This window comes from Engraulis encrasicolus, chromosome 11, assembly GCF_034702125.1.
Source record: "Engraulis encrasicolus isolate BLACKSEA-1 chromosome 11, IST_EnEncr_1.0, whole genome shotgun sequence".
In the NCBI taxonomy this organism is placed as follows: domain Eukaryota; kingdom Metazoa; phylum Chordata; class Actinopteri; order Clupeiformes; family Engraulidae; genus Engraulis; species Engraulis encrasicolus.
The window spans coordinates 40,583,696-40,608,982 of NC_085867.1; the positions used below are offsets into that span (position 1 = coordinate 40,583,696).

The 25,287-nt window shown below is 45.3% G+C and overlaps 1 protein-coding gene across 1 annotated transcript in view; it reads right to left on the reverse strand.

The window, feature by feature from the left end:
• Nucleotides 1-559: 559 nt before the first annotated feature.
• The window catches only part of LOC134457748 (potassium/sodium hyperpolarization-activated cyclic nucleotide-gated channel 1), a 132,911-nt gene continuing 108,183 nt past the window's right edge, over nt 560-25,287 (reverse strand). The window contains exons 6-8 of the mRNA XM_063209722.1: nt 20,624-20,864; nt 10,802-10,966; nt 560-1,782 (exon numbers count right to left, since the gene is read on the reverse strand). Of these exons, the coding sequence (XP_063065792.1) occupies nt 560-1,782; nt 10,802-10,966; nt 20,624-20,864 (1,629 nt within the window). The remainder of the gene's footprint in view (nt 1,783-10,801; nt 10,967-20,623; nt 20,865-25,287) is intronic.

The following is a 25,287-nucleotide window of genomic DNA, read 5'->3' on the forward strand; positions in this document are numbered from 1 at the left end:
TGTTTCCACAGTGATGCCAAAGCCGCAGAAAGTGAAGACCTGTTTTGTTGTCTTCTTTCAGATTAAAAAAAAAAGATAAAAAGTCTTTGCCCGGATTCGTTTTGCATTCCAGTTACAAAATCAAAAGGACAACAAAAATCAAAATAAAATAAAAGGAACTCTTCTCCTTATGTATGTGTTTGTATACTTCAGAAAGGAAGACTCATGTTTATACTATTTTTTTAAATAGTCAATGCCAAATATTCTAGTTGGATGTACACAGATATATATATTTATATATTTGCTTAATATACATTCTTAAGTTGAAGGGGAGACGTGTCTAAAATATAATACAAGGGAAGTCTGTACACAGGATGTCTATGAGGTTTTTTTCTTTTTTTAAAAGTTTGGAGGGAAAAAAAGAAAAAAAAATCTCAAGTCTGATATTCTTTTTCCCATATATTTTTCCATAAAAATGAATCAAAACATATTATTCGTTTTGTTTGTTTTTTTTAAAAAAAACAAGAGGAAAGAAATCGACAACCAAAAAAAAAACGAAACGAGGAAATGAAAAGTCGGATCATAAATTTGACGTAAACCTCATCTTGTCTTGCTCTTGCGTCGCTGTCTCTGCTGTGCTCCCGCTGCCACTGCTGCTTAAGACTGCCGATTCTCTCCTGGAGCCTATGGAATCCCTGTGCTGGGCAGCAGCTGTGCTGGCAGAGGGGGCGGCAGCAGCGGCCGCGGAGGTGGACGAGGAGGAGGAGGAGGAGGGGGGCACAGCTACCGCTGCTACTGCTACTACCGAGCGCGCGGGCGGCAGCGCTCCTGACGACATCTGGCGGAACAGGCTGACCCGCTGGGGCACGGTGCCACGGATACCCCCCGGCAGGACCGCTCCCGGAGCCTGAGACCCTGCGGCCGGGCCCACCTGAGGCGGCAGCGCTGCCAGGGACTCGCCGGCGGCGGCGGGGGGCAGGGACCGCGTCACCAGCACGGCGGCGGCGTCGTGCGGCAGCGAGGGCTGCGAGGCGGACAGGTGGCGCACGTCTCGGCTCAGGCTGCCCGACTGCAGGGCCTGAGTGCTCTTGTGGACGTCACTGCGCTGAGGGGAGGGCACCTGTGGCTGCTGCGATGATGCTGACGATGATGATGGCTGTGGTGGCTGCTGGGACTGAGACAGGGGCTGGGGCTGGGAAGAAGAAGGTGCGGGCTGCTGTTGCGCTGACGTGGAGGGCGATGGCTGGGCAGGAAGCTGCTGCTGCTGCTGGAGGGGGATGGGCTGCTGGGTGAGGGAGAGCTGGGAGGCGGTGGGCGAGCCGTACTGGAAGGTTCGGCCGGCCAGCGGGGTCTGCACGGGAGGGCTGCAAATGGCCGCCGTGAAGGAGCATGGCGACATGAGCGCAGCGGCGGCCTGATGCTGCTGCTGCAGGGGCAGCTGCGGGTTGGGCGTGGCCGAGTTCAGGTTGCCGATGGAGACGCTGGGCGCGGGGAAGATGCCTTGTATGGAGGCAGCCATGAGGCGCGCGGTGGGGGCCGTGATGGTTGCCGAGGCGCTGTAGGGCATGGAGGCGGTAGCGTGCTGTAAGGTGGCGAAGGGCGGCTGGGCCGGCGAGTTAATGATGGAGTTTCCAGACATCGGTGTTGAGTTCAGGCCCGCGGCCGACTGCTTGCGGTCCACCATCATCACCATCTCGCGATCCTGACGGATAATCTGCTTCAACAACTCGTTCTCCTGCGTGTTGAACACGCCGGCGTTCAGGTCCTTCTGGAACTTCTGAAGCAGCAGCGAGTTCTTCTTCCCTGTGAGGGAGCAACGGACAAAAAAAGGGCATGACGTCTGGCCTAAGGTAAACATTGGTTGGACAGACAAGACCAGACAAGACAGCAGAGAAGAATGTTATTTTTTTCTTTTTCATTTTTTTAATAGTGAATTCCATGATGAGAGAAGGGATGGATATGACTATGAGGAATACAAAGTCAACACTGGACAGACAGAACAGACAACACAAGACGTGCTTAGTATTATCTATTAGGGGGTAGGAGGAGCTATTTCAATACATACCCAGCGCGCCTTTCAACAGTCTTTAGAACGTCCTTCATGAAAATGATCAGTTCAGCGCCGAGTTCAACATTTTTTAAATCTAATATTCTTGTCTTCTACACATCACAAAGACCACTCACAGCACACAAAATCAACTGCACACAAACTACGTAGGCATGACGACGCTACTACAATAGACTACCAAAGTACGGACAAAAACAAGAAATCTATGGACATTACCAAAGTCCATGAGAGGTACAAGCTAAGGAATATATGATAAACTTCTAATAGGAAACACAGTCTGCATACTTCCTCCCTGCAGTACAATAGACGATTCAAAAGGCACTTTACTTTCCTTTAGTTGAGAAATCCTAACGGAAAAAAGAACACCTGCATGGCTAAACTTGGCCCTTCCTGAGCTGCTGCTATAAATCTTTTTTCTTGCTCGGAACGGTCTGCCCACCTTTATCTAAGGGTTTATCGCAGGTGCCGCTAGGACAATGGAAACAATCGAGACCGAAACAAAGGACAAAAAAGCGCACAGAATAGCTTGCTAGATTGACAAACCACTTCAATGATGAGCTTGTGCCGGGTGTCAGGTCAGTCAGACTTTTTTGCTTTTCTTTTTCTCCTACACAGTGGTGCTCCTTTCCTACCTTCCAGCCAGAATGACGATTTTTATAGTACGAGCATGAGTATTATATTTAGTTTTATAACATTGCAGGATGTCATTTTAAAGTTGAGTTATTGCAAACAGATGACTGTAAAAGCTGTTACGCAATAGCACGGCATGCTAGCTCAGCATTGGCTTAGCAATTCTCCGAGATTAGCTCATGTTGTGGAATATATCCAAATATCATTCTCAGAGATACTGACTAAAAGCAGAATCCATTCACAGATGGATATTTATATGCGAGTATCCGAAAGGCCTCTCCGTCTGTTTGGCAGGAAACTCTCAGAGCACTGCTGGAGTGTATAATTAAGCATTCCCTGGCCTGCCTTTACATTAAATCGCTCACATTTGTCTTCACTGGGTGGGTCGGGGACGAGAAAAAAAAAGTGACGCTTCGATTGATTTGGAAATTGCCTGGTGGATGGCTGACCTTTTGTTGACGATTGAGCTGAAAACATTTCTGTTGAGGGAGAGGGGGTGAGGAGCGGGGGGAGAAGGTGGCGGGCTGACAGAGTGAGGCTCGCTGGTGAAGCTGAAGGCTTTGACACCGGCCCATTAATCTCTCCAACTAAAGCCTTGGGGACAACCGAGGTGCTTTTACCTTGGTAGGCTGTTGATGATTGGTGCCACCCTAGCCCTCACCAGTCATGCTGGCATGGGCATTATGCATTTTAGGGGGCTGGTGGGTGGGTGTATTGTGGGATGGCTTTTGGGATGGAGGACATTTTGTACCTTTTTAAATAGATTTTTTTTATTATATGGCGTGCTGAATGTCCTTGGTTGTTAAAAAACAATAGAAAGAAGAAGCCAAAGAGGACAGAAAGTGCTCTGAAGTTCTTACTGGGGAATGGAAAATAAAAATAATGGATTCTAATAAACAAAATGATGAATGGATGTCTGATGAATTGTTTTTCTCTCATATCAGTCATTAAATATCCGATATTGGGGAGGCCTGTAATCCATTACATTAATATTGTAACAGAGCCCTCTGCCCTCTAGGAAAAGCTTATTAAGTCCTTATTTGTGTCAATAAATTGTACTGGAATTAGAATTGAGACGGAAGTATGGGACACAGCTTCAGAAAATGATAGAAAGAGAAATTCTACTTTATTCAACTATGTTTTGAACTCACTGATCACAGAGTAAGACAAAGAAAATGAACAGTGAGCTGGCAGAGCAGATAGTCAGCAAAACCGCCTCTATATTCATGGGGCAGCGGAAGTAATATGTTGGCACACTTCTTAATCTCTGAAACTGTCATATTCACCTTGCAGACTACAGTACTACGTGAAGTGGAAGTCATATGCATGAATGCAAAGTGTAGACACCCACTTGAACTGCACTCCGCAATCAGAGTGCTGATGGATTTGGACTGATAGTCTTGTGAGTAGCCAGGGCATGACAGTCGCCTTACGCATGACTAATGCATATCAGAGGTAGGATTTTAGAGAAAGAAGCTGACAAACTATTGCATTCTGCATTTTATGCGGTACTTTATGTCCAGACATATGCAAAACACCATCAGAAAGCATGGCAACTTCAAAATGACTAGAAGAGTATCCCTCAATTTGGGCTTTTACTGTATAAGACGAGCTTAAGTAGGTATATAATGTTAGTGAATAGTATTGGACACTATATCCTACTATAGCCTACAGTCTGACAGAGTGACTTTCAGAGTCAGCTTTACTTCTTCTGCATAACAACACACTGGGATTTATGTGTTGCTGAGCTCAGAGATAGGACGAAGAGGTGTCGTAGAGGCTGAAGGCCTTGTTTATATTCACAGAGAGGAGATTTACTTTCAAATTACACAGCAAAAAACTAGTCTTCCCTGTACGGCACGTTTTCCCGAGGGGAGCTAGTAGGCAATGACTCTGCATCTTCCATCACATCCCCACTATTGCCTCTTCCTATGGACAATCAAATAGGCAATAATCGCTGCAGGCAGGCTGCACTTTGTCAATGCCAGAACCCCTTTGGCAGGCACACGAGTTGTGACAAATTACTTCTTTAAAATGGGAAATCCCCTTTTTTCCCCTTTTTGTTATACTGATCTGAAAAGGGCAGGGCAGGACTGCAAGTCTCATTTGATTAGAATTCCTAGAAAGATGACTACGCACATGGTATCCACGTACCCTTTCTAAGTCAAACCACAGTAACCACCACGTGTTACTACGGCTACTTGCTGCACTACCACCACCACTGGGGAAGGAGACACAGTCCAGTACACCAAAAGACTTACAAGAACTTAGGAAGGCAGAACGATGGTGTGTACGGTATATCTTTAGATTCTGTCAATAGGAGTACAGCATACAGCAAACATGTTATTAAGGAGAGATCGGATGGGATAAATCTCGCAAGTTGAATAGAACACTATTCATTTTCCTTTCATTTCATTTTCCATTCCACTACTCATTTTTTTTAACACTTTTGAATACCTACACCACATAAATCATTTCATAACTCATAACAAACAGTCTGTACATCCTTTGTTAGTCATTATTTGTACAAATCGCTGATCATTAATCAACAAGTGATCATTAATCAACAAAAGCACACGTGTCTGCTTGCTCGTTTTTCTGTCTACCTGTATAAATATATGGGTATTAAAGAGATCTTTCTTAGTTGACAGACACAAGTAGAACATACATATGTTTTTAAATAATAGACACTGTACTGAGGACATGTGGTGTCAAAGTAATGGTTAACAAATGATGGCCAGCATGTTTCAAGAGTCGATTAGTCAAACACGTGATAGGCCTATATGATTTGTGGGGAGTACTTATTCCAATCTGTTACCTTACTTTGAGCAAGTGAATCAACTGTCTAAGGCTAATTCAAAACTTCCTACCACAGTGGCCTAAGAAATCAATGTCATACAATAACTGTCCAATGCCATCATGATGATGAATTCCTAATAGGATGAAAATGTCTCTGTTAGAGGTAAAAATGAAGGATTAATTAGATGTTCCTACAAGGTCAAACAAAAGCCACGCAACATCAAAACATTTGAACCTCAAGATGAGAGAAATCAACACAACAATATTTAGTAATATAACACTACAAACTATGCTACACATGCAAATACAACACTGGGATCTCTACTTGAAGACAAAATATATCGGCTCCTATGCAAATCAGCATGAAAGCACTTTCCTCTATTGAGGAAAGAAGAGCAACATTCTGAACATAGATTTAGTTCTCCTTCATAACACTAGGTTTCTTTTCAGTGACTTCTGGTTAAATGAAAGAAAATTGGTTGCCAACGTATTAGAGCTGGATTTGATTCCGCCAAATGATGTGCATCGCAACATATGAAGGTAAAACCTCCAGATAAACCAAATGCTCATTTAAACTTAAATTGCTGTGGCATGTGCTTGTTGGCTGGTCACTGCACTAAGACATAGACTGACGCACCCAACAAATGTTGGGTAACCTGACTTTAGAGCTTCCAATCTCATACCAACTATTTTTCTCTTGCCAAGTAGACAATCAATTCATTTCTCAAATCACATTGTTCTGGTGCCTCCACCTGTGTACTTTAAATAGGGTCATTCCACAAGCAAATCTCATATGTGAAGGGCTGCGAGAAATAGTATGTGATTTTAACTTTTAAAAGGAAGGTTACACAACACCACTAAATGCATATACACAAAAAACTCTGCCTCGTCGTTAGCGTAGGAGGAGGGTACGGGCAACTGATCTTCCTGAAGCACTCTCATCCTCAATAGCTCGTCTCGGCGCTTCTAGTTCTATCCCACCACATCACAAGTGTGTTCTCATTTTTCCTTGTTAATGGGAATACACAGAGCGAATATCCTTTGTGACTGAGAGGCATCAATCGCGCGGTTGAAGCTCTCTGAAGGGCCCTTCATGTGATGATAAATGCCCACAGTAGCCTAGCCTCTTACTGCCCGCCCGACGCCATTACCTCCTTGTCTGATGGGGCCTGACCAATCACGGTCTTTCTCAGACCAGATCAGCTGGCGACGGTGCTAATGGCCCTGGCATGCCAATCAAAAGAGCCGTTGGTCACAGAAGCTCAACAGCTCTTTTCAGTGACTTGTGCGAAATATTGATTTTGAACATTCAAAACATAACAAAAATCGCAGAAGGTATTTTTTTTACTCTTTTTTACTTATACAGTGCTTTTCAAACTGTTTCTCTATCTTTCAGTCTCTTTCTGTCTGATTCTGTGATGTTAGTGCAACCAAAACACTAAATGTCATGGTTGTGTAAACTAGGTGCAGGACTGGAACAAGGACAATCGACATAATGGAAAAGGAATGTCTGTTTCGACTAGATTTGTGCTTCCATAGATCTTCTCTTTTCATTTACTGTGGCCTACCAAGGTCTCAAACCATTTCTTAGGCGTGAACTCTCAGACTCTGCTGGAACGTTGCACTTACAGTATGGAGCTGAACCTACACACCTATAGTGGTGAAGCCAACCCTGCAACCCCCTCAACAGCTTAAAAATAGTCTGTAAAGTCTATAAACCCCCAGCTTAGAGCTTTATTTTTCGTTGTGTTGGGAAATCCTTTTAACTCAGTCGCTTGAATGTAGAAGGTCCTCAAGACTTAAACGAACAGCCTGTCCTAATACCTGCACACAGACAAACATGGAAATGTGACTGACTAAACACAACAGGTCCACCTTCACTCAGTTGTACATGGAAAATGGTGCTTACTGTCAATATAGAGATACACTGTACAACATACTAACATGAGACATTTATGTAACTCGTATAATGGGCATGCACCTAAAATAATTCACATTTTTAGACAACGAAAAAATTAAGAGTGGAAATAACAATTTACAACTTGTGTAGCATCATTTCTTTGTTACTATTATCATCATGCAACTTAATTTTTAAAATTCTTGATATATATATATTTACTGTAGTAAAAGTGGTACGTTGACACAGCCCATCTACATGGGTACTTGTCCTTGAAGGTAGAGATGTTGGGGCAGGAGGTAACCCAACTGTGTCAGCCTGTGATGTATAGTCTGCTAGTGTGGGAAAGTTCGGATTGGGATGAAGCGTTTACCTGTTGCCTACTCGTCGGCCAGGGCACTCTTGAAAACGAGATGAGCTCATCTCAAGAGGAACTCCTGGTCAAATAATTTTTAGATAGAGATAGATACATCAATTGTCAAACATGTCACTTTTGTCAATGTCATTCCTTTTTTTTGTCTCTCTCTCTCTCTTTCCTTCGAAGAACCACGCAAGCACGTGACCAAATGCAAGTCCATATAAACAAGTCACGTCACATCAAGCATCGTTCATGACATTTTTTTTGTTTTTTTTTTCCTTTGTATGAGACAAAACCCCGTTAAGATTTTCCAATTTGGCCAAAGCCCCGTCTGTTTCCAGAAGAGGTATTTGGGGGGGGAAAACAGTTATAGTCATTCACAAATCAAAACCAAAAATATGTAAACGCCAAAATAAAAAAATTGTGAAGTCGCCCTCTATTGGTAAAGAGGTTAAATAAGGAAACGTGGGGGTCAAAGGGGATTGCCTTTTAGGAGGCCTTCATCCCCTAAAGCCACAAAATAAATGACGTGCAAGTGGGAGCCAGTCCTCTTGGGATTTGGTATCATATTGACTCTATTGTTTAACCATATCTCCCATTGTTTTGAGTCTGACGTACTTGGCCAATTTCTCCTGAGACAGAGGTAGTATTGATTCATTTTGACTAGTCTATTGCCATTATTTTTAGTACAGCGCCCATTACAAGCTAGACAAATATTCTGAGATCAAAGGACGATACTGTGCGTCACTGTGCAAATGTGAATTGCAACTTACAAAAAAATAAACAACTGAAATTGAAAATCAGTGTAAATTGATTCCTTTCTCTCTGTTATTGGCCTTGTAGCGTTATGCTGTTCGCGTTATCCTATAGTCGTAATAATAAACATTTTATAATATGCATATTATATTATGCAAGTCTACCTCTTCTTCGCTATGAGTACGGTTATTTACTGCGTCATAACATATGCTAACATTATACAGTATTATGTGAATCCGGCAAGTCTTTAGGTGCATTCATTAAGATGTAGTTTTATGTAATGCCACAGAACATTGATGATTCTCAATGTTCCTCATATGTTCAGAATGTTTGGAATGCTCACAGGTGAATTCTATCCAAAATACAACAGGAAATGTATGTAAAAAATGAAACTAAACTAATCCTAGAGTAGTAACGAAGAATATAAATACTATCTTCTGCATTATTTGACTTTCCAAGTGTATCAAAATCAATAATTCATTTATTATAAATGACACAAACAGGCATGAAACTGAGGAGTTCCATCTTTGGTGGGTTTATCACAGAGAACATGACAAAAGATTTCCACAGTATGAACAGGAAGTAACCAAAAAAACATGTGAGCAGCATGGAGGGCTTCACAATAAAAGACGACACGGTGGCCGGTCTTCCAACCATCTCGACTTCCAAATAAAGTACTGGTGCTCTTTTGTCCTGTCTAACGTGGCAATCTGTGGAAATTGTTGGTGACAACACCCACGACAAATGTTTGGACACTTGACCTGTCGGGATTCACGTTACGCTAATACTCTCTGTACTCTGGTGTGGCTTTGTTGATCTATTATTGATGTGTTGGAATTTAGAGGAATTTCATATTGCAACTCGCTATTTTCAGTACTTTATTTGGAAATAAATCACAGTCACACTAGAACAGTGATTGCATACACACAATATGGAAGAATATGTTTTGATCTACACTGATGACTAGGCTTATGGCTTAAAAAAATCCCACCAATACACTTTTCTCCTCTTTTTACATCTGCTACCCTAACACTAGCACATGACTTTTGAGGATTAAAAGATTCGACAGATGAAAATGAAGTATAATCCATATCAGACTTGTTTTATCTCTTCAACTGAAAACCAAAACAAGTGCTGAGAATTTTTGGAAATATACTTTTTAAATCCTTAGCATTATACTGTATATGTGCCCCTCAAAACAAATAATAAAAAACCCAAGAGACTGAAAAGACAAATATTACGGCTTAACATATCTAGATGGCCAAACAGAAGTAAAGGAAATAAAACAAGGTAATACGTATACCACTAAACAAGCTTCTACTTAAAATAAAGCGCATCTACAGTAGGGAGACTTGAGACTGAAGGACTGGCATTGTGAGTTGTAGAGGAGCCAGGGTTGATCCTTAGGGGGGGTGCCCTGGCCCCTGGCAGCGGGATGAGAGACAGAGCTATAGCAGAGCGGAGAGGGGGGGGGAGAGGGCCCACCCCGCATTGTGTGTGTGGGGGGGTTGGGATTGGGGTTGGGTTGGGTTGGGGTGCTGCTCATACCCAGGTTTGCAGGGGAATGGAGCGGAGGCACATGCACATGAATAAAAGCTTCCGTCCACTCGCCTTCAGTCCAGGCTGGGGGGGTTGGTCGACTCCGACCAAACAAAACAAAAAAACAACAAAAACAAATAACAACCAATAACCTCCAGTCGACCTAAACCACTCCCAGACAGCCACATGCACTTTGTTCTTCTTTTTTTCCTTCTCTTTTTTAAATTGAATTATTATTTTTTTGCACGGTGCCAACAATTTGGGGTTGATGCATCATCATCTTCAATCATTTTGGGATCGTTCACGTACGATCACTTGGGTGTTATATAGATGTGGTAGTAAAATTCCAGATGAGGAGAGAGGAGTATAGAGAGGTAGAGACTGAACGCGCACATTCACACTCAAACATACACATTACACGTACACGTACACATACACACGATGCATGCAAGCACACAAATGATGGCAGACAAAAAAAGTGCGTTGAGGGGGAATGGGGACACAAACACAACGGCACATGATGAGTCATGAGCTCAGGCAAGGCAAACATTAGTATGGAGGAGCTAGCATATAAAGAGAGAGAGTAGATGAGCGAGAGAGATAGAGAGAGAGAGAGAGAGAGAGAGAGAGAGAGAGAGAGAGAGAGAGAGAGAGATAGTGAGAGGGAGAGAGAGAGAGAGAGTGAGAGGGAGAGAGAGAGCATAAGCAGGAGCAGGAAGAGGAAGAGGAAGAGCAGGAGACGGGAGGGAGGAAGGAGGGCAGACGGCCGGCTTACCGATGCGGTCTAAGCGGTCAATGGCCACGGTCTCAAAGGCGCGGCGCATCATCGGGTACTCCTCCAGCACCTCGTTGAAGTGGTCAACCGACAGCGAGAACAGGCGGCAGTAGGTGTCCGCCCGCACGCTGGCCGTGCGCCTGCCCTTCGTCAGCAGACAGATCTCTGTTTTGGGAGGAGGGTGGGTAGACAACAGACAAGAGGTGAGAAACCATAGCAGAAATATGGCTGGAATAAATCACAAACAGGTCGATAGACAGACAGACAGAGAGAGAGAGATACGGAGAGAGATCCTGAGAGAGATACACAGAGAGAGTACAAAGTGACATGACTGCAATGGCCTAAGTTCATATGCATACAGTAGGGCCTACATTTTGGTAAGATTCGTTCAAATCTCCTACAAGATTTTTCAAAAAACGTTTCTTGTCATTAAAAAGTTGTGTGTAAGACAAAATATATAACAGTGTGGCAAAAGCTGACAGGACTACTATACTGTATCATAAATCATGAAGAGTAAAATGAAAGTGTACATAAGTTTTAAAGGGACACTGTGTGAGATTTTCGGTTGTTTATTTCCAGAATTCATGCTGCCCATTCACTAATGTTACCTTTTTCATGAATACTTACCACCAGCATCAAATTCTAAGTATTCATTACGACTGGAAAAATTGCACTTTTCATTCATGAAAAGGGGGATCTTCTCCATGGTCCGCCATTTTGAATTTCCAAAAATAGCCATTTTTAGCTGCAAAAATGACTGTACTTGGACCATAGTAGAAAATATTTGTTTATTACTTTGTAAACTTTCATGCAAAGATGAAATTTGGCAATAGACAGCCCAGTTTCAATGACCAGCATAGTTGCAGTACCTTTTTTGACCATTTCCTGCACAGTGTCCCTTTAAAGAGCGATGTTTCACATAACACAACACCCTAATATAACACCATAGAATCCTGTGGTATCCCGTTGCCACCTTCCCTCCCATCTGGGACACAAAGAGGAAGTGGAAAAAAAATGTCTGGAAACAACCCACAGCTTGCTACTGAATCCCACAGAAGAGAAAGGCATAGTTACAGTGGTGTAGAGGGAGGAAGCCACTGATCGCTAGACAAATGGATGTGGAGCACTGAGATACAGAGAGAGGTCGTGCTGGGACTGGGGGGGTGGGGGATGGGGTGAGGGTGGTGGAGGGAGTATGTGTGTGTGTGTGTGTGTGTGCATGTGTGTGCATGTGTGTGTATGTGCATACTGCATACATGTATGCGTGTCTGCATATCCGTGTGCTCATGTGTGTGTGTATAGTTTCAAGGGTTCACAGTGGGGCTCCGTAGCACACACGTGTGATTAAGCCCACGGCTACACCGGCGACGTGTGCGCTGTCGTCGCTGCCTAGCGTGGCCCATTCGTCAAACGCTGGCTGGCTAATGACTCCTCAAACCCAAACTGGTGCTGGCGGCTGCTGCTGCTGCTGGTGCTGGCGGCTGCTGCTGCTAGCGCTAGTGCTGAGCTGGCAGTGCTAATGATCATACATGAAGTGTCATCAGGGAATTGGCTGCACTCCAACACACTTTCTATTCTATCTGCGTACATGGAGATGGTCAGTGCTGCAGAACTTCGTAATGATGTACTGCACTAACACTTTCTATTCTATCTGCGTACATGGAGATGGTCAGTGCTGCAGAACTTCGTAATGATGTTCTGCACTAACACTTTCTGTCTACGTGCCGGTACATACATGTACTGTAGATGGTCGGTACTTCAGAACTTCGTGATGATGTTCTGCACTAACACTTTCTGTCTACGTTCTGTAGATGGTCAGTGCTTCAGAACTTCGTAATGATGTTCTGCACTACACTATAATGCACCTTCAATTTTACCTATGTACAACAGGCTTGTACGAAATTCCGAATGGAAAGAATTTCAATTCAAAATAATGCCATAATACGAACACTAGGTGGTGCCATTACCTTGAATTTCTTTGAATTTAATCTACACCACCCATTGAAAGTACATAGAACACCACCACCTAGTGTTCGTATTATGGCATTACTTTGAATTGAAATTCTTTCCATTCGGAATTTCGTACAAGCCTGATGTACAATGTACTGTAGATGCTCAGGGGTTGACATGAATTCTCATCACTGCTCTTTTAAAGGTGTAACATAAAGGGCCAAGGCTGAAAAATAGGCTCGAGCAGGAGGAGAATGAGGAGCCCTCTGTTTCCGCTAATGTAGCGCAATGCCCCCAGGCCACATATGGCATCAATGATTTGCTGCTAGCCTGCTGAGGGCATTGGAAACAAACAACAGTTAGGGGGCGCCAAAACACATACAAATAAGGAGGAAAATAATCCCGACCTGGGGTGCGTTTCTTGACAACATCGTTACTAATGTTAGCAATTTATTTGTTTGCAATTCAATATCCCATTGGAAACCTAACAGGTTGCTAACGATGCTTTCAATAAATGGCGTGCAATATGGTAACATACGTACATGCTTTGTACATGAAGATGATCAGGGCTTCGGAACTTCATGATAAAGTCATTGGCTGCGTTTGAACACAGGTCTTTTCTACGTAGGCCACTACGTACATGTAGCCTACAAGAGGTCTCCAGAACGTCATAATAATAGTGTCATCAAGGAATCATTTGCAAACATGGTCAGGGCTTGAGAACTTCATCAGTGCCATCATTGAAATTGGCTTTATTTTATCACATCTCTATTCTACATACTGTATGTAGACAGTCAGGGTGTCAGAGCTCATAATACGGTATCATAATCAATGGAATTTGATGGATTTTAACATAACTTGTTGCATTTGAAACATTTGAACTTTTTCTGCATACAGTGTTTTGCACATGTAGACGATCAGGGCCTCAGAACTTCATCATAAAGTGTCATCAAGGAATTTGATTGGTCCTCAGATGACTCTTTTCTACATACATACTTGGTACACTGTGGATGGTCATGGATGGTCAGGACTTTAGGACTTTGATGCGCAAGGTCATGTGTCTGCTCTATCTAGGGAAGAGGGGCTGAAGTGAGTGTCACTGATTAACTCACAAATAATTTATTCGTCCATTCAAATCACTCCCCCTTTCCACCCATAAGGTGAGGCTCAACCTCAGACGTTAATTATGGACGAGGAGGGTTACTTTTTTTTCTCTCACAGATTTACATTGGCGCCAATGTCCCACCATGCATGACTGCTTCAATAAAATACGTAAATCAAGGGCCTTTAGCTATTATAGTACCATACTATACCATCCACCATAATTACTCCTAAATGGCCAGTTGTTACAGATGGTGTGCCCTGAAACCTATGAGGTTGTGGGGGGGATTAGCTCTTCTCTGCATTGTGCTATTGTGAGACGCTGTGTGTTTTTTATTCATTTATTTATTTATTTTTTTGCAAAAATTGTAGACTATCCAATTTGGCTAGCCTGTGCCAATAGTGACAGACGTTGTCAGCTTTATCGTCCCCCCATAATGGCGCATGTGTGGCCTGCGGGCTGAATAAAACATGGCATTAAATGGCCGTTTGAGGACCAATGCCCTTGACATTTAGAGATCAAGTTCTGCTGTTCGGTGCGACTGCCAAGGACTGGCCGGCCCAACCCAGCCAGCCAGCCTGCCTGCCTGCCTAACTGCCTGCCTGCTTGCTTCTCTGCTTGTCTGAGTGCCGGACGGCCAGAAAAGTTACACACTCCAGCTGGGTTTGTGAAAAAGGCAGCCGTGGTGGTTGTGAAAAGTGGACAAAAAAAAGAAAAGGGCATCTGTAAAATCTCTCCTGTCAAATACACTACAATACATGCACCTACAACACAGGTACACACATACTGTACATGTACGTCAAAAACACACACACATTCTCACAATATGGTGTGGTAAAATGTGTCCACGTGTGTATACTTGGGAAAACACAGCCGACTTCACTTCACCCTTAATAAATATTCAGTGTTGAAGCTTTGACAAGCTTGAAAACCATACTGACCAACCCTGAGCATAACAGACAGATACACATGAATAGGCTGAAAAGAAAGGAAAATAAGAAAGAGAGAGAGAGAGAGAGAGAGAGAGAGAGAGAGAGAGAGAGAGAGAGAGAGAGAGAGAGAGAGAGAGAGAGAGAGAGAGAGAGAGAGAGAGAGAGAGGCAGAGAGCAAGAAAGAGTAAGTCAGAGAGAGAGAGAGAGAGAGAGCAAAAGATAAAGAGAGAGAGACAGAGAAGTGAAAAGTGCAAAAAGAGGGCAATCTGAACTCACAAAACAGCACAAGCATGACACTGCATTGTCAGAATAATTGGTGCCAGCGTTGTACTGGGCAGACCCCTTGCCAGCCCAGAAGGGGGTTCAAGCATTGTGTGGGCAAATGCCAAAGCAGAGGCAGGCAGGGTAGAAGGTGTCTCTTCCACCCAGGCTACGGCTAAATGACTAAACAACATCATCAGGGAGACTTCTTTCCCTTCCCTCTGGGGACTATGCTAGACTAACTGGACTGTTACCAGCACATCAGTTCATCTGAAGCTGGAGGGTGGATGTGCCGAGATGAAGAGAAGGGAGATGAGAAAGAGGAGGAGGAGGAGGAGCAGTAAAGGGGTAAGAAAGAGGAGGAGGATGAGCAGTAAAGGGGTGAGACAGAGGAGGAGGAGGAGGAGGAGGAGGTGGAGGGAGAGGTGAAGCAAGAGGAGGTAGGTAAGAGAAGGAGGAGGAGGAGGAGGAGGAGAAAGATGTGAAGCAAGAGGAGGTAGGTAAGAGAAGGAGGAGGAGAAGGAGGAGGAGAAGGAGGAGGAGGAGGAGGAGGAGGAGGAGAAAGACGTGAAGCAAGAGGAGGTAGGTAAGAGGCGGAGGAGGAGGGGGGGAGGAGGAGGAGGAGGAGGAGGAGGAGGAGAAGGTTGGGGTGGTTGTGTTGGAGTGTGGAACATGTGAGGATGAGCTTGACAAGTGGGGGGATAGAGCAGGAAGAGGTTGAGAAGTGGATGGATAGGGCAGGAGGAGGATGAGGAGGAGTGGGGGGGGGGGGTGAAGAGAAGGAGGTTGAGGAGTGGGGGGGGATGAAGAGAAGGAGGTTGAGGAGTGGGGGGGGAGAGAGAGAGATGAAGAGAAGGTTGAGGGGTGGGGGGGGGGAGAGAGAGATAAAGAGAAGGTTGAGGAGTGGGGGGGAGAGAGAGAGATGAAGAGGAGGGGGATGCAGGATAGGGATGCAGGATGCAGCCAGCCAGGCGTGTTGCCATGATGAGTGGTGCTTTCACCCACGCTGTTCGGCAGGGGCTGTCCACCGTGGGGCATGCTGGGTAACCAGCCATGAGCACATGTGCTTGCCCTGTGGGCATCTCTGTCAAAACACGACCAGAGAATCGTATATGAGAGGGAGATAAAGCAGGCAGGTTCTTTTCTGGCATCCACTTTACGTCGGGTGAACGCCCCCTTTAGGAGACCTTCGATTAGGAGACCTTCGGAGTCTTGAGGTAGAAAATAAATGGAATCCCCTTAGTGCTGTAGATGGTGGTAGCGCACGTCTTGTGCAAACACCACGAAAAGAGAAGAAGAAGGAAGGACAACGCCCCCTTAGGAGACCAAATTTTGAGCACACGCTTTTGCATTGAGTGGGCGTGTTTCGATTCATCTTATATATATATATATATATATCCAACCTCTTTAACACGACCACGATTCACCTCCCCGCCGGCCCCACCTCTTTGGTTTGCTTTCAAACGAACCTCCTGGAGAACGAGAGGAACGAGCTGTGCTTTGCACCATAACAGGTGTCTCAAGCTCTACTCGGGCAAAACCTTTCCTTTGAATCGCTTTGGGGGGAGTGGTCTGATTGGCTGTTGCTTGTGTGTGATTGTGTGTGTGTTTGTGTGTGTGAGAGAGAGAGAGAGAGAGAGAGAGAGAGAGAGAGAGAGAGAGAGAGAGAGAGAGAGAGAGAGATGCAGAGAGAGAGAGAGAGAGAGTGTGTGTGTGTGTGTGTGTGTGTGTGTGTGTGTGTGTGTGTGTGTGTGTGTGTGTGTGTGTGTGTGTGTGTGCGTGCATGCGTGCGTGTGCATGTGCATGTGCATGTGGGCTTGCTTGCATCTCTGAGAGGCTTAATAAATTAGAAATTCTATGTAGAGAATTCTGTCACAGTGTTTAAAAATGCAACTGAAACAAGGTGTGTGTGTGTGAAACGAGGTGTGCGTGTGTACGTGCGTATGTGTGCGCGCGTATGTGCGTACATACTGTATCTGTTTGCATATGTGTGTCTAAGAAGTCACAGTGTTTAATTATGCAACTGAAACGAGGTGTGCGTGTGTGCGCACGAACGTGTGCTCGCGTATGTGCATACATATGTGTTTGTGTGTGTGTGTGTCCCCTTGTGTGTATGTGTGCGTGGAAGCAACCAGAGTTTGTAGAGTTGCACGCACAGCAGCAGCAGCAGTAGCAGCAGCAGGAGCAGCAGCATTGCCTCTGGTGAGTCAGAGAGCAGAGATGTATATCCATGACATGACCAGATGCTGAGATGCCCAGTCAGCACTGATCTCCTAATGCCACGTTCATGCCATGCAGCGCTAATATCCCTACCCACCCCCCCACCCGGCAACCTCCCATTGCCCGCCAACCCTCGACCCTCCCCACACACCCCCCCTCTCCGGAAACAGATGGGCATCCCAGGAGCAGGTGGCTGGTATGGTGGTTGAACATTGTAGACGGGCCAGCAACATCCTCAGTGACACTGGATGGGAAAAGATTACCAGGGAGCAGAGGAGGAGGAGGTGGTGGATGGGGTGGTGGTGGTGGTGGTGGTGGTGGAGGAGGAGGAGGAGGAGAGGGATTCCAATTTCCTTTTCCCATTATAGGCTTATGGGACCCCGGTGGAGCCTGCAAGATGGTGTGAAACTACAGAGCTACAAGACTTTTAAAGTTAAAGTTTCAACTGGGAATTAGGTGTAGGAGTTGAGTAAGGACACACAACCTTCACAAAAACATCACCACTGAATATAGGAGAATATGATGGGTTATGATTAGGGGTTAAGGTGGGTCAAAATGTTAAGCTAACCTGTTAACTTTGTCTTCCTTTAAAGGAGGAAGAGGCTGATTCCTCACCTTTTTTGTTTATTTAGTATATTATGTTTGACTTGCTTGTAAGTCACTAATATCACCCATTTCATCAGGCAAGTCTTTTTCTGGAGCAAGCTATAGCTACGTAGTTCTACCACTGAGAGAGAGAGAGGCATCTTTAAATGTCTGAGCCTTATTTAAAGCATCAGAAATGGGACTCAGAAATCTCACACAATCTGTGCCTATTCTTAGAGCTCTTTTCATGGAGAATGATCTCATTTGAAATAAAAAATTCACGACAAAGACAATATAAAGCATTACGGCACGGCAGGCAGTCCCGTCGCACGGAAAAGGGGGAAGCAAAAGGCCAAATAAGTAAAAAAATAAAATAAATAAGCAAACGAATAAGGTAGGGTAAACAGCTTCGTTTTAAACGAATTGATGGATTAATATTTTATGTCAGGCCATGTTTGCTAGAGAGGGAGAATTACGCCCTCAATTACGCAAAGGGAACATTTATTCAACATTCAGTGGCATGGCAACCTCTGTCCGTCCGCTGGGACAGTTGATCTTCAGCTTCTGGTCCTCTCTCTCTCTCTCTCTCTCTCTCTCTCTCTCTCTCTCCAACTGAACAGATGAATGTTACGTAACCGCTCTGCAAACGCACACCCATTTCCAGGACAGGAAAGTAAAGTGCCTGATGAGAGTCTGTCACCACGGCGCTGACAGAAGTTCTAGAATGTCATGGAACACGACTAGACGACTGTCAAGCTTAGCATAGTCGGCCCAGCCGGGCTGGAGTCTGTTTACTGCACCTTTCTCATTTGACCACCCCACACGACTCACGTGACTGGTCGAGGGGGGAAACAATGGACCATCTAAAGTTTGTTTACAGTAAGGATGGATACCCTGAGGGCTAAGTATGTCCGGGTCTAGATACCTATAGATAGCCTTTCAACCTTAGTGAAAAAAGACCCCCAGAAACCCTGGTCTGCCACAGGACACTAGATGTAGCGAAAGGCGAGAGGGAAGCTATGTCAGACGTGGACGAAATGAACCTTCTAAGCATGTATATGTCATTATCAAAGATTCTACGCATGCTGGAACTGAATTAAGGAGTGTTAAGCCTTTGAGATAATCTTGTTTTGAAGTCAGCTTATTTGTTGCACTTGTGTTTCTCTTCACGCAGAATACTGAATCCAATTATCAATTCAGATAGCAAAAACAAAGACTTTTTCGTATTAATGCCTTGATGCCTGCTACAACAAGCAACAGGGCAGCAAATTGCCATCTTTTAAACCTACTGAGACATTAAGAGATCCTAATTCTATTAAAAAAGAATGGACTTTGCACTTTCATGTGCTCAAAAGGCATAATGTATACTGCTTAGTGAATATTGTTCTGCGATTGGCAAATGTTGACAACGATACAGAGCTTGCATTATTACTCCTTAAAGTTCATGTATCCATTCTGATCTGTAAGCTGTACAATGAGCTCACACTTAGCTATGCCAGTCATGTCCACAACGGGCCTTTTTCTTATGATGTAAGACACATTTGATTCAATGCATTCAAAACAGGTATGAGTTGCATTCGCTGGTATAGACATGAGCATACATGCCACTATATTCAATGTTTTTTCTGCTTGCAACTCATAGTCGTCTATATCTAATTCACATCAAAGTGAGACTTGTTTGATGTCATTGTAAAACACTTGAATTCACAATACACTACACAACACTGACCTCCAAAGTAGGAGCTGACAGTGAGCCATTTTGACGTGTTAACCATACACACCATCTCACACTAACGCTAGGGACACATACACGCGAATTTGCGAACTTTGCCATTCATTCCTATGAGAGAGGCGAAGGCAAGCGATGGCAAGCGAAAGCAAGCGAACAGGAGCGAAGCGAAGTTATTAAAGAAAGTTTAATGTTATGCAAATGAGGAGCGGGACAATCAAATCAACAACATAACTGTTCCATTCGATTTGATTCGCCGCAACGACCAGATGACGGTTGGATTTCGCCTCTCTTCGCTTCGCTTGCTTCGCCTCCTATGTGTCCCTACCGTAATGCTAGGGACACACAGCAGGCGAAATGAGCGAGGCGAAGAGAGGCAAAATTCCATTCTAACAGCTCAACCATCATCATGTTCTTGATTTGATTGGCCGTCTGAGGCAAAATTTGCTCCTCATTTGCATGATATTGAACTTGGTTGAATAATTTCGCTTCGCTTTGCTCCACTTCGCTTGCCTTCGATTCCCTCATAGGGATGAATGGCGAAGTTTGCTTCGCTTAGCCAAATTTGCGTCTATGTGTCCCTACCATAACTTGTGACATACAGTAGACTGAGCCTATTATGTCATGTCAATAATGACTAACCCAGGAAAGCATAGGGAATTCCCATGCTGACTTGTACGGTCATTCATATCTGCTGGACAACCTGGAAACCAGTCAGGGGCGGAGCTATGGGGGGGGGCAAGCGGGGCATTTGCCCTCCTGCAGGGCCCTCCTGTATGGGTGCTGGGGGCCCTATTGCGAACATAGCAGGCCGTATGGAGGGCCCTATCAGTGTTTTGCCCTTGGGCCCTGTGTGCAATTGTTCCGCCACTGAAACCAGTTAATGGAGTTGTACAATAAACACTCATAACCACACCTCCCAGATCAAAACTTACTTGTAATGTATGCTGGTTATAGCCAGCCTGTGGAAAACTCAGTGTTGGTTTCCAAAACAAAACCAAAGTTCGCCACACATTGTCCACAACATGCAGTACCACACTAACCTCCAAAGTAGGAGCCATCGGTCAGCTTCATCTCCTTGTTGACCTTGGTGATGACGCTGGCAACGCCATGTTGGATGAAGTACATCTTCTTGCCCACCGTGCCCTCGCGGATGATGTAGTCGTTGGGCTGGAACACCTCGAACTTCAGCTTGCTCAGCATGCCCGTCACGAAGTTGGGGTCCGCGTTGGCGAACAGAGGCATGGTGGCCACCAGCTTACGGCAGTTGAAGTTCACGATTTCCTGGAAAGGGGCAGAAAGAGGCAAGATGATTTAGTTTCTCGATGTGATGGAGGGGGTGCTACGATGCACCATGCCATATACATGGAGTCTGGCTAACTTTGGCCATTTGCCACAGAGCCGTAGATATGCTAGCCTTGAAGGTAAACCTATTTCTGCCATGCGTTTGTGTTAGCATGGCTAGGTTACATGTAATAATTCTAACTTAAGGTGTGATAGGCCACCGCTCATCTGTTTAGAAGGTGCAGGATTCAGTAAAAAATTCTGTATAAAAAGAAGACAATCTGCACACTTCAGGTCTATTTTTGTGCAAACAAGCTTTACTTGACTTGCAAGTTTTCGGTCCGAAAGCTTGCAAGTCAAGTAAAGCTTCTTTGCACAAAAATAGACCTGAAGTGTGTAATAATTCTAAGAAGCGCTGCTATTGTCCTGACTGACACCATTTAAAGGTACACTGTGCAGGAAATGGTCAAAAAAGGTACTGCAACTATGCTGCTCATTGAAACTGGGCTGCCTATTGCCAAATGTGATGGAAATTCAGAATGGCAGACCATGGAGAAGATCCCCCTTTCTTTGTATGAAAAGTGCATTTTTTCCAGTCATAATGAATACTTAGAATTTGATGGTAGTGGTAAGTATTCATGAAAAAGGTAACATTAGTGAATGAGTAGCAGGAATTCTGGAAATAAACAACTTAAAATCTTACACAGTGTACCTTTAAGGTCAAGTAATTACAATCCCTTGAAATTGAATGCTTCAAAATGTGCAAAACCGTCTGTTTTATCAATTCTTCTCAGAGTCCCTGATGATACTTTATGGAAACAAACGCTACATCCGGAACCACTATCCTATCATAAAATAGTTGCAAAGCCCCACAAACATTGATGTGAGAATGTCACTATTTATTATAGAGCTTGTGAAGACAATATTCCATGTAAATATCTACCGGTACTGTAAATGTGTTTTCTCTCCTAAAAGGTGACTGTGGAAGTTCAAATTTACAATTTCACGAAGGAAGAAACCACAAGATGACATCACAAGATGGATGTTACTTTCCTTAGTCAAGCATGGCACCTTTGCGCTTCTCTTCCCCTATTCAATATTGATCTGTTAACTAACTAGGTCAACAGCAAGCCAACATTTTTTCCCTAACACTATGAGGCCTACTACAACTTGATAAACAAAAAAGCAAAGTAGAAAAAATAGCCCATCATTATTTAACTTGCGAATTCAACGACAGTATCAAAACTCCTCTGTAGCAAAAATGTTGATTTTGGGGGGGAAAAAACCCATCGCCAATGACCCCATTTCCAAACAGACAACCAAGCAAGCCATGCGAACTACACTACACAGCCACCCAGCCATAGGCAGGCCTTTATCGGCACGAGTGCCATGTGTCGATACACCTGATACCTGACTTGGCAGCCGCCGGCCTGTTGTTGTGAATAATGAAGATGTCTCGCTGAGTCTAGCGTTAAGATGACATGGGAGCACACACACACACAGGCAGCGCAGCGCAGCACAGCGCAGCGCAGCGCAGCGCAGCACAGCGCAGCGCGGGCTTGTTTACTAAGCAGTCTCTAATTTCCTGGTGCGCACGAAGAGGAGGAAGTGTCTCTCGGCTTGGCTGCCAGGAGGGCACTCGTGCTCTTGTGTGTGTGAGTGTGTGTGTGTGTGTGTGTGTGTGTGTGTGTGTGTGTGTGTGTGTGTGTGTGTGTGTGTGTGTGTGTGTGTGTGTGTGTGTGTGTGTGTGTGTGTGTGTGTGTGCGCGCGTGCGTGTGTTCCTTTGCTGTGTCCTGTTGTGTTATGTGTGCCCCTCCTGAGGGGTTCTGTCTCTACTGTGTGTGTGTGTGTGTGTGTGTGTGTGTGTGTGTGTGTGTGTGTGTGTGTGTGTGTGTGTGTGTGTGTGTGTGTGTGTGTGTGTGTGTGTGTGTGTGTGTGCTTGTGAGATAAAAAGAGAAAGAGAGAGAGAGAAAGAGAGAGAGAGAGAGAGAGTGTGTGTGTGTGTGTGTGTGTGTGTGTGTGTGTGTGTGCGCGTGTGCGTGTGTGTGTGTGTGCGCGCGCGTATGCATGCATGGATGTGTGTGTATTTATGGTACAGGACGGGAGTTGGGTGAATTGTTTGCTAACACTGCAGCCCCAGTAAGCCTCCCACAGGGCCCACTGTGGCTTCCTCCATAGAGGCATCCTCCACCTTGACCTCATGCAGTCACACCCCACTGTGCACGTGTGTGTGTGTGTGTGTGTGTGTGTGTGTGTGTGTGTGTGTGTGTGTGTGTGTGTGTGTGTGTGTGTGTGTGTGTGTGTGTGTGTGTGTGTGTGTGTGTGTGTGCGTGCGTGCCTGCGTGCGTGCGTGTGTATGTGTGTGTATGTGTGCGTATGCATGTGTGTATGTGTATGTACACACCCCACTGTGTATGTATGTGTGCGTATGCATGTGTGTGTGTGTGTGTGTGTGTGTGTGTGCAGGGTGTGTGTATGCCGAGGGCACTCCTCTGTCCTAGCCCCATGCAACCACACCCCACCGTGTAATGAATTGCACCCCAGTATTCTGCACCTAGCACTTCCCGCCTGCATGTGTGTGTGTGTGTGTGTGTGTGTGTGTGTGTGTGTGTGTGTGTGTGTGTGTGTGTATGTGTGTGTGTACATATGTGTGTGTGTACGTGTGTACGTGTGTGTGTGCGCCTGTGTGCACCCGTATCTCCGCCTGTGGGGAAGCGAGACTCCTGCCTCATCTATTTGTCACCGCGCGACATTCATAAAAATAGCAGCAGTGACCAGCTGCAAAAAAAGAAAAAAAATGAAAAAAAAAATGCAAAAAGCATAGAAAAAGAAGAGGAGAGATAAAAAGCAAAAAGAGGAGGAATTTCAGCGATGAAGCATGAGGTGTTCTCTCACCTTGCAGCATCATCACCTGGGCCCATTCTGTCCTGCTTTAGCTTCCGCACAGGCTGGCGGGCTGGCTGGCGGGCTGCACTAACTTATGTGGTGCCATGTTGCTTTCTCAAGCACCACATGGGCAGGCACACACACACGTGTTCACACACACGCACGCACGCACAGACACACACATGTGCATGCACACACGCACACACAGACACACACACACACACAAAGGGCCAAAACATACCAAGGCGGAACGGAACGGTCGCAGGACGGACGCGGTCTTTCTGCTTAGTTTTGGCCGGCGTGCTTTTCTCTGCCTTGCACACTGACAGCGTCGGCGTGCGCGGCCAGTCCTGTTCAAAACCCTCCCCACAGCTAAAGCTAGCATGCTACTTTGCCATTCATTTGAATGAGACACCGCCGGTCGCCGGTCTATTTTCCAAATGCAGCGCGGCGCGGAGCCGGCTCCCGCGCCGCTGACGCCCGACTACCGCCGGTTGGTGTGTAAGGACAGATAGGTTTCAATGTATTTTCACCGACGCCGGTAAAAAACGCGGCCGTTCCGCGACGCTTTACCGCCTTGGTGTGTCAGACCCCAAACGCACCACATGGGCGGGCACACATGCATGCATGCCCGCCGACAGGGGGGGAAGGGGGGGGAGGACAAAGGGATCAGTTGTCCCGGGCCCAGAGAAAGTAGGCGGCCAGAATTGGGAACCCTTTACAATGTATGAATTGGGGAAGGGGCCTTTTTGAGATGGCTTTGTCCCGGGCCCAGCAAAAGCTGTCAGCGGCCCTGTACACATGCACGCACTAACACACGCACACGCACACGCACACGCACACGCACACACGCTTTCTCTTTCTCTCTCTCTCTCTCTCTCTCTCTCTCTCTCTCTCTCTCCCTCTCTTTCAGGCACTCCCTCTCTCTCTCTCTCTCTCTCTCTCTCTCTCTCTCTCTCTCTCTCTCTCTCTCTCTCTCTCTCTCTCTCTCAGGCACATAAGCACACACACACAAGCACACACACCCTATTACCATTGCATGCCAAAAGCTCGTCTTTTTCACTGGCGGTCTTCATGGTCCTGTTGTATGGCATGATTTGACACACAGCCTTCTCTTTTTTTCATTCTTGCTTCTCCCCCACCCCCCCCCCCCCCCCAACCTCTTTCTCTACCCAGGACCCAATTACCAACAGGATTTATAGTCTGCATCATTACAAAGAGGACAAGCCATCCATCATCAGTGCAGCGACTTAGTGCTCTGCCTGCCTTTAAAGCTATCCAAATTGTACCCAACTGCGAGTCCTTGATGTGTGTGTGTGTGTGTTTTTTTTTGCTGCATTACAAATCCCTCCTGCATGGTAATGAACACTTTTCTCTCTGAATGACGCAGCTCTGTTTGACCAAAGAGGTTTTAAACTGCCTTTTTAGCATTCAGCGTGCAATTTTGTTGCTTTTTAATCACAGCGCGCCAGCATGACAGGCTAACTCAACCCATCGCCCCCTCACCACCTCCCTCTCCAACCCCCGCCTCAACCCC